We start from the raw sequence: 8,810 nt of genomic DNA, 5'->3' as shown, positions 1-8,810 counted from the left end.
GGGTGTTCACCACCCAGAGACAGCATCCGCCGTTGACAGCCCAGGCTGGATCTATGGCTTTTCCAGGATGACGGGAGACCAGGCTACTGATGTCCAAGCTTCTCAGAAAAGGTACCAGGTTGCAGCTTTTTCATGCAAGGACGTTCAGGACACAGAGAGAGCAGCAGTCCCATTGCACCCATCAGAAGATGGCTTCTATCAAAGCTTAGAAGCACAAAGGAGCTCCAGGTAAGCCGCATCCCAAGCTTATTCCCCAAAATACTGGGTTCCGCATGCTGGAACACACTGAGCATCGGTGCAGCAGAACATCTACCCTGGGAGTGGGGCAGAGGAAGACATCCATGTGCACAAACATTCCCCACCTGTTGTGCACGCCCAGGCATGTCAGGATGTCCAGAGCAACCCACCTCTTCTGTCTTCCCCTGTAGAGGACACAGGCTGGGCGTTTTCAGCTCAATCCTAGAGTACCAGGACCTTCCCAGAAAGAGGTCCTGGTGCTCCTCTCCATCCCTAGATCACCCTTCGGGAGCTGAAGCACTTACCACGCTCTGGGGGTAACAGTAGGAGCCCTTCACCCCTGGGCTGCAGAACACCACTTCATCCTTTCTTCTCCCCGCAGCTCCCCTCCCAGCCCAGCTGCTCCAGCGCTGTGCTGACATGGCCACCCAGGTGCCCTCCAAGTGACCATGTCCTGTGTGGCCTCACAGTGACAACTGCTCCCGTGGCACTCGACCACTACAGACTCCGTGAGCTGGTGGTCACCTCTAAGTCCAACCCTTTGCTCCAGACTGGGCCAGTTTGGCTGCTCAGGGCCGTGCCCAGCTGGAATCGGAACATCTCCATGGATGGAGACCCCACAGCCTTTCTGGACATCTTTTCCAATGTTTGTCCACACTTAACAGTGACAAAGGTTTTCCTTAATTCGAGCTGGAGTTGTCCTCTGCTTCCAGTTGGCCTCCATTGCCTCTTGCCCTCTCACTGTGACATCTCCTCAACGGTTTGGCTCAATCTTCTCTGCAGTCTCCCACCAGCTACGTGCAAGCAGCAGTAAGGTCCTCCCTGGCTTTCTCTCCTCCAGGCTGGTCCCACCAGTCTCCTCACCTCTCATGCTGCAGTGGGAACTGTCCCAGGGCTCTAGTTTCTTGCACTGGGGAGCCAAGATGGGACCAGTTGGCCCTACAAGTGATCCCCAAGGACCACGAACAACCAGCGTCAGTCAGACGCTGTTCTGCTGACCACACTGAACATGGTGGCCCACCCAATAATCCTTTACTCCAGCCCCCGTGTCTTCAGTTCTGCTGTAAGGAGGCTACAGGAGACCGTGAAAAAGGTCTTGCTGAAGTCCAGATAAACATTAACTGCTCTGCCCTTGTCCCCGCAGCCAGCCACCTCCTTGGAGAATGCAATGGAGTAGTTCCCCAGATCTTCCTTCTCACTCTTCTTGAAGACAGGTGGGACATTTGCCTTTTCCCAGGTGTCATGAACCTCCACAGACCACCAGGACTTCTCAAAGATGAGAGAGTGCCATGACATTGGCTGGTTTCCTCAGCACCCTCAGACTGCCACTAGGCTCGGGCCCTGGGAGCTCTGAAGACAGACCTCACCAGCCAAAAACCGAGGCAAGAGCAGCGTTTCCATGTCCTTTGCCAGTAAGTCCTCTGCACTATTAAAAGCATTTTTCCAAAGCCTTCCTGCTGCTGCTGAAGCCATTCTTAACGCAGAAGCTGTTCTTTTCGTCCTTCACATGCTCCTCCAAGTCCAATCCGGCTGAGCTTTGGCTCTCCCAACTCCATCCCTGCACACTCAAGCAGGGCGGCCTCGTGGGCAGCCTCCTCCCTTCTGCTTCCTCCGGGCTTCCTTTTCCCCTTCCCGCTTGTCCACCTCGGCTGCCTACCACACCTGCCTGACCTCCTGCTGCAGACCTCCTTGGATTTTGCATAGCTCTGCCCCACGTTTCTTTCTGCTCCCGAACACAGGCTCAGAGCAGCGATTCCACCCCAGCTCTTGCCCTCCTCCCACCAACCCAATTTAGGACAGCCTAGGACAGTTCAGCTCCCAAGCCTGGTCATGTCAGCACCAGTCTGGATTCTGCCCACCTTCCACGAGTCAGGCAGCTTGGGAAACACTAACTGCTCCGCAAAGGTGACCCTGTGTCCTCCTCCTCCTCTCAGAGGGTTTACCAAGAGTTGCCTCCCTGTCCCAGCCTCCCTGCATGGCCCCTGATCTACACTTGGCCTTCTTCTCACCTGGAGGATCATCTGCTACAATAACGTGAAGACAAAAGAGTACAAAAGGTCATTAGTTCTTCCTCCGATGAGGCAGAAGAAAGCACACCATGGTTTGCACCAACAAAATTTCAGTCTGACGCCCTTGGCTGAAGAAGTGGTCTTGGCTCCCTGCTTAGTGATGTGAGAGGTGTTAGTCATAGACTCACAGAAGGGTTTGGGTTGGAAGGGACCTTAAATATCATCCACCCCCTGCCCTGGGCAGGGACACCTCCCACCACACCACGTTGCTCCAAGCCCTGTCCAGCCTGGCCTTGAACCCCTCCAGGGATGGGGCAGCCACAGCTTCTCTGGGCAACCTGGGCCAGGGGCTCACCACCCTCACAGCAAACAATTTCTCCCTGAGATCTCATCTAAATCTCTCCTCTTTCAGTTTAAACCTCTTCCCCCTCGTCCTGTCACTACGTGCCCTTGTAAAAAGTCCCTCCCCAGCTTTCTTGTAGGCCCCCTTCAGATACTGGAAGAGGCTCTAAGGTCTCCCCGGAGCCTTCTCTTCTCCAGGCTGAACACCCCCAACTCTCTCAGTCCCTCTAACCTGGGGAGCTCTCAACCTCTGGAAGCCAAAAAAGCAGCAGTCACGTAGAGCCAGTCACAGCCCCTCTCCATCCACGATGGCGTTCTCCAGTATGCCCCCAGGAGAGCAGCCCAAGCAATTGGCTGAGGCAGTGATGCTCCTTAGATCCACACCAGCCTTGTCTTTTCACTCACGGTCCAGGACGTGGGACACAGTTTCTCCAACACTGATAACAGCACTGGGGTTGAGCAGAGATGTTCTGTCCACATTCGGGCTTGAGATGCTGCCCTGGATACATGTCCTCAGGAGCAGGCTGGGACGTTGCTCCACATCTCTCCGGAGTGGCTCCACCAAGGGCGAACCAGAAGCCTGCAAGAGAGTCGGACGAGCAGAGAGACCTGCCCAAGGCAGGAGCCCCAGCTCCGATCAAATAAAAACCAGGCTGCCTAACAGGGTTATTGACTGAGCAAGCACAAAGAAACCAGGTCAACTGAGCAGACCGCAGAGTAACACAGTGCGCTGAGAACAGGGGGATGGCCACAGGGTGCCTGCTCCCCTCCCAGCTAAAACCTCGCTTGGGTCTCTGGAGGAAAACCAAGAAGCAGCCCACAATAAACGACCGCTCTACACACAAGAACACCAGATGCATCTGTTGCGTTAACTGAACAACGCCGCTTAGAAATGGTTTCCTCAGATAAGCACAACAGAGGCCACCAGCAGTCCCTTGGAGATCAGCCTCATCTCCCCAGGCCTGCTGTGACCACCAAGGAATGCACCACACCACCGCCAGATCAAACACTACTTGGGAGCAACCATACTTTTGTCCAAAGACACCTCTCGGGCTCTCTCCCTTTCAGCCCACCATCAAGCTGCTCACACACAGCCCTTTCCCCCACCTCCCCCGACCTCCAGAAGAGTTCAAGACATGCCTTGGGGTCACTCCAACCTGGGTAGAAGGGCACAAGCTGCCGCACGTGGAGGTCTTGCAGCAGACTTCTGCTAGAGAACACATGATGCCTCCTTGGGGCACCACCACAGGTCACCGGTTAAAACAAAGCCACCGCACCGCCTTTCATGCCCTACTCGACAGCGGTGGGTTGAGCCAGAGGGTTAAAGAGATGATGGTGGTAACTCCTTACAGACCCCAAGGACGCCCTCAAGTTCTCCAGCTCACCACAAAGCCTCCCCAAGCTCTAGGCCAACGCAAAATTGGATCTCCTTCAGAGCACTGCCTCCGCCTGGAGCAGCTTTGGGCTTGTGAGTACGCAAGCTCCCGGTCCAACCGAAGGGATACCCGCTTCTGCAGCCAGAGCTTCCTCCTCCCCACCCGCTGAAACGAGCCTCCGAACTGCCGCGGGTGCCAGCCACCCGCCTCCAGCCAGCCTTCCTTGGCAAGTCTACGACGGACCAGCTCCCAGGACCAGAGGTAAGCAGTCACCAAACTATCTAGGGAAAAAATCACAAGCCGAGCAACTCCCGTGCTTTTTAAAGCTTTCCTTTTAACTATTTATCACGCCATTTGCAGCGGCTCCTGCTCTGAAGCCAGCAGCGCGAGAGGTTGTCTCCGGCCGCTGCCTAACTGCCCACTGCTCACTGGCTCTCTACGCTGCTTTCACCGGGAGCGAGGAGATACGCCACGGAAACTCCACCTGAGTACCAGTCCCGCTTCCCAGAATCAAATGGAATATTCCCGCTACCTAACCCATCAGCTGCCATCATTTAAACTCACGGCCCAACCAACCAAAAGCAACGACTGCCCCTGCATCGCTTCGAGCTCGAGCTGTAAATGGGGACGTTCACCAGCAGCCGACTTAAGGGACAGACTGTAAATTCCCCGAGGAGGGGCAGGAGGCCCTCCAAGCCTTCAACGGAACGCCTCAAACACTCCCAAGGAAATAAATAATGCAGGCCTGGCCATCAAAGAACTGATAAGGCTCACGCTTCTGGCGCCTGAAAGTGTGGGAGAGCTTGTGAAAACGGGATAGCTCTGCCACTCGTGTGACGAGCTCGCTAGTTCTCAGTTCCCGAGGCCAGTGTGTCCCATGAGTGACCCTTGCTCCATTATCCGCGAAATGCGTATGAAAGTGCAGGCCCTGCATATGCTAATGAAGATTACAGAGACTGCGCTAACCATGTATGACTATGGCACTCGTCTCTCCACCTGAATCATGCTACATGTCACCTGGGAGAAGGGAGAAACCTGAGACAAGGCTGTCCTCGGCAAGGGGGGGACACCCTGCTAATTCAGCAAACATAAAAGGGGAAAATAAGTGTCCCTAGGGGGAACAAAGAAGAAACAAAAGAAGATGATCGTGCCTGGGAAGATTCTTCCCAAGAAAGATTATGCCCGGGAAGATTCCCTGAAAAAGACGTTGGAACCAGGACCGGTGACTTCTTTATCTCTGTCTTTTTCTCGGTCTTTTCCTTTCACTATCCCTCAGTTTCTCTTTTCTTTTAGAATTGTTAAGTAACCGTTAGGGTTGTGAAGTAACAACCTTCAGTACCACTTGCCCTGTTGTTCAGTAACACAACGCACACCTCACCATTTGCCATCATTGGTTATATACCTAACCAATTACCATGGACTTGTTAAGACCTATACTAACCATTTTGGGAAGCTAATAAATGTTTGCATGTGGACCTTGAGATTTATCTCACCTTAGTCCACACCATCGAGAATTTACGAATCTGAAGTCACTTACCCTCCCCCCCGCTTCTTTCCTAAGAGCGGGACGCGACGCCGCCCCACCACGTTTTCATCCCCTCTCCGCTGCACACTCCTGTCGCAGCCCCAGCCGAGCAAGAGCTCACGCCCCGCCACACAATGGAGCTGCTGGATGGAAACGGGGACCCCACACCGGCTTCACCGCGCTAACGACCCCTTGCTAAACGAGCACACTCACCTGCAGCCAGCACAGGGGCGATTTAGCAGCAACACCTTGCATTCGGAGTAGGGCAGAGGGATCACCCACCGCGAGAGAAGAGCCGGTCCCCGTTTCCAGGCCTGCAGCATCCTTCTAGGAGGCTGGAGATCCCTGCCGGGTCACACCGTTAGCACACACAAAGAAAGCAGGCAGTGAGCACACATGTTAATCCATTATTATTTATTAGCTGTACAGCAGTATATTCTCCTTCCCAGCTTTCAAACCCCATTACATATTTTATAACAGTATTTTTTTTTCCCCATGTTGGCTTCCTAAAATAATGAAAAATATCACACAGTACAGCTAAGTACAAAAATGCATCAACCTAGAGTCTGATAGCTAAACTGATAGCTCTCTTAAAAGCGATACATAGAAGAAAAATTTGTTTGAAATCAGCAAGACTGAGGCTCTATAAAAAGCTTACATATTTTAACATGTGACAGTTCATATACAGGCATCATTTGTATTTCACATTATTCCTTTTTTTTTTGTCTTTATCAGAGATCCCAAATTGTGTAGTTACTGACCTATGAAAATTTCCTGGCCCAGGTTTTTGAGGGCTGCAGTGACCCACTTAAAAAAAAAATCACCACTTCTGCCTTAACATAGGATTCATAAACACAAAATACAACTACAAGATAGAGCAAAGAAAATGTAGTCGTGAAATTATAAACTCAAAAAAAAAAGAAGGTTAATTATACATGTCCCAAATGCCAGTTTTGTGTGCTTCAAAACCAGATTTCATGTGTGGGTTTCTCTTGTTCTGCAAGCAATAGTCTGGGTATGTCTCTTCTCTACATGATTGGTTATCGACAGCTTTTCCAACATTTACACTCTAGCAATTCTCTCGTCACTTAAGTTTGCAAGGAATTAAAAGACTGGGGTTTATTTAAAATGCATTTTTGCATACCTCTTAATTAATGGAAAAAGATTAAAATGTAAAAAAAAGTTATTTACAAGCTTGACCATTACAGAAATGCTTTGCAGAAAGCAAAGCACATTAAGGACAGAAACCAGTTGGAGCATGCCAAAACTACCGTGTGCAGCCGACTTGGAGAACCGGAGCTAGTCAGTGGGGAAAAGCAAAAAACATTTTAAAAGTCTAGAACCCTCCCAAGTCTGCATTTACAGTTAAAAACACTACTGAGAGAAGGAGGCTCAAGGACTCTGGGAACTGGAAGGGCAAGTCCGGAGTGGTTTACCACGTAACTCTAGCCAAGGCTTCCACTTTTGTATATTAAAAGTTGGTGCACGTAAACACGGCCCTCGGACCAGCTTTACAATGCAGTTCAGAGCAAAACTATATCAAGCATCTCACAGGAAACCCTCAAGGACTCCAAAACATTTCCTAATGTTCCATGACCCTGTAATGCTAACATAAAACAGCAAGTTCTAGTTAAATCACATTCTAACATCATTTTGAAGTTTTATTTCCCAGTATGTTTGGTAAAATGGTCTAAAATGATGCATTTCCCAAAGCCAAGAAAAAAGGTAAAAGGAAAAATAGATTTGAGCCGCTTAAACACAGCCCAGGCCAGTTCAGTCAGCCAGCGTGGTCTTCCTCCATCACCGGTCCATCATGCTGAGAATCATCTCAGGAGTGAGGTCTCCGTTGGGAGCTTCCACTACAGCAGGCTGAGCTTCCTCCTCTTCCTCTACTGTTTCCGCATCGGGTTCTTTCTTTACTTCAACTATAATATTTTCAATTTCACCAGTGTTCTGGTCTTCAACCTGAATGATTGCTGCAGCTACAAGGGCAGAAAAAGAGGGAGAGGGGAAATGACACGGTTTTTTTACTGGTTCCAGAGCTGGCCTGCGCGTCTCACCAGTTAACCTTTTGGTAGATAAAAGGCTTTTCCACAACAAGAGAAGGTGGGGCCCACAACTCACATTCCCACGTTCCACCTGCCTCGCTCATCCAAGTAGCATCTATTTCTTTACAGATGTGTTCAAAGCACACCTGTATGAAGGTGTGCTACCACCACAACAGTTCCATGATGCCTTTCGATATTAAGACATGATTCGAATGAAGGACTTTTGTAGAGTAATCAACAAAAAAGGCCGTATCGATGCATGGGCAATAAGGCAAAGCTTCAAGTTCAGGGGAATCCAGTGACGCTAGCGATGAATTGAGCATAAAATGTTTCCCCAGGCTGTAATTCTAGGAAGGCCATGCTTGTAGCAGGGAGCGGACAGGCAAGCCACCAGGGAAGCCGTTACCCCTTGAAGGAGCAAATCTGCCCTTCCTGCTTTGTTCCTAGAATTTATTTACTTAGACTTCGCGCAGTTACCAATGTCCATTCGTACAGAGAAAACTCTGCAGGGCCGAAACTACATCTGCATCTGAAACTACACCTGATGCTACACTCAGAACTACAGGCCTGAAGCACGTTCATTTGTGGTAATACAAAAGTTTACATAGGTAAGAATACCATGGCAATCGCACCGAAGTTGCTTTACCAGAAACTGTACTCTAGCAGAGATGCCGTAACTGGTGCAAAAAGAAGTGCGCAGTTACATTTCACACACAAGGGGAGTTCTCAGCAAAGCAGAGGCAAGCGCAGTCATCTACTTTTAGAATAAGCTCACTCGAGGGGAGCAGTTCTCCAAGAACTGCCAAATCCAAGGAAAAAGCAGCTCAAGCAGCATCACGCAAGCTTCAAAACAGTGACTTACGCTGGGATTGTTTTGGTTGGGTAGCAGCTTTGCCTGGTGGTCTTCCTCTTCGTTTCTTACTGGGAGGTGGCGCAGGAGCCTCTTGCTCGACTTCTGGCTCGGCCTCAATTTCTACTGCTGTCTCCTCCTCATCTTCGTTATCATCCAAATCTGGTTCAGCATTTTCCTCTGTAAGAAACATTTCATCAGGTGAGTCTTCAGTTTAAACACAGATGAAACTTATCCGCCTACAGAGAACCACCACCCAATCCTCATCCAAAAGGAGTCAACTCTGACGGGAAAGAAGGCAAACAAGGCCTTTGTCAAGAAGCTGGTGGCACAGAATGTCAGTCTGTTACCCTCACATTAGAGAGAACAATTTGTCCTTCAGAAAGCAGAAGGAAACATAATTATGTTAGATTGTGTGATAAA

General features: G+C 50.3%; 1 protein-coding gene across 5 annotated transcripts in view; it reads right to left on the bottom strand.

Annotated features, from left to right (window-relative positions):
- Positions 1–5,886: 5,886 nt before the first annotated feature.
- CTCF (CCCTC-binding factor) overlaps positions 5,887–8,810 on the bottom strand; it is a 39,457-nt gene continuing 36,533 nt past the window's right edge. For all 5 annotated transcript variants that reach the window (XM_063334068.1, XM_063334070.1, XM_063334073.1 and 2 more), the window contains exons 10-11: positions 8,400–8,567; positions 5,887–7,471 (exon numbers count right to left, since the gene is read on the bottom strand). In XM_063334068.1, coding sequence (XP_063190138.1) covers positions 7,290–7,471; positions 8,400–8,567 — 350 coding nt within the window. In that variant the 3' untranslated portion in view covers positions 5,887–7,289. The remainder of the gene's footprint in view (positions 7,472–8,399; positions 8,568–8,810) is intronic.

This window comes from Chroicocephalus ridibundus, chromosome 4 (assembly GCF_963924245.1).
Source record: "Chroicocephalus ridibundus chromosome 4, bChrRid1.1, whole genome shotgun sequence".
Classification (NCBI taxonomy): Eukaryota; Metazoa; Chordata; class Aves; order Charadriiformes; family Laridae; genus Chroicocephalus; species Chroicocephalus ridibundus.
Note: the sequence above shows the minus strand (reverse complement) of the source record. Positions and strands in the feature narration are given on the sequence as shown.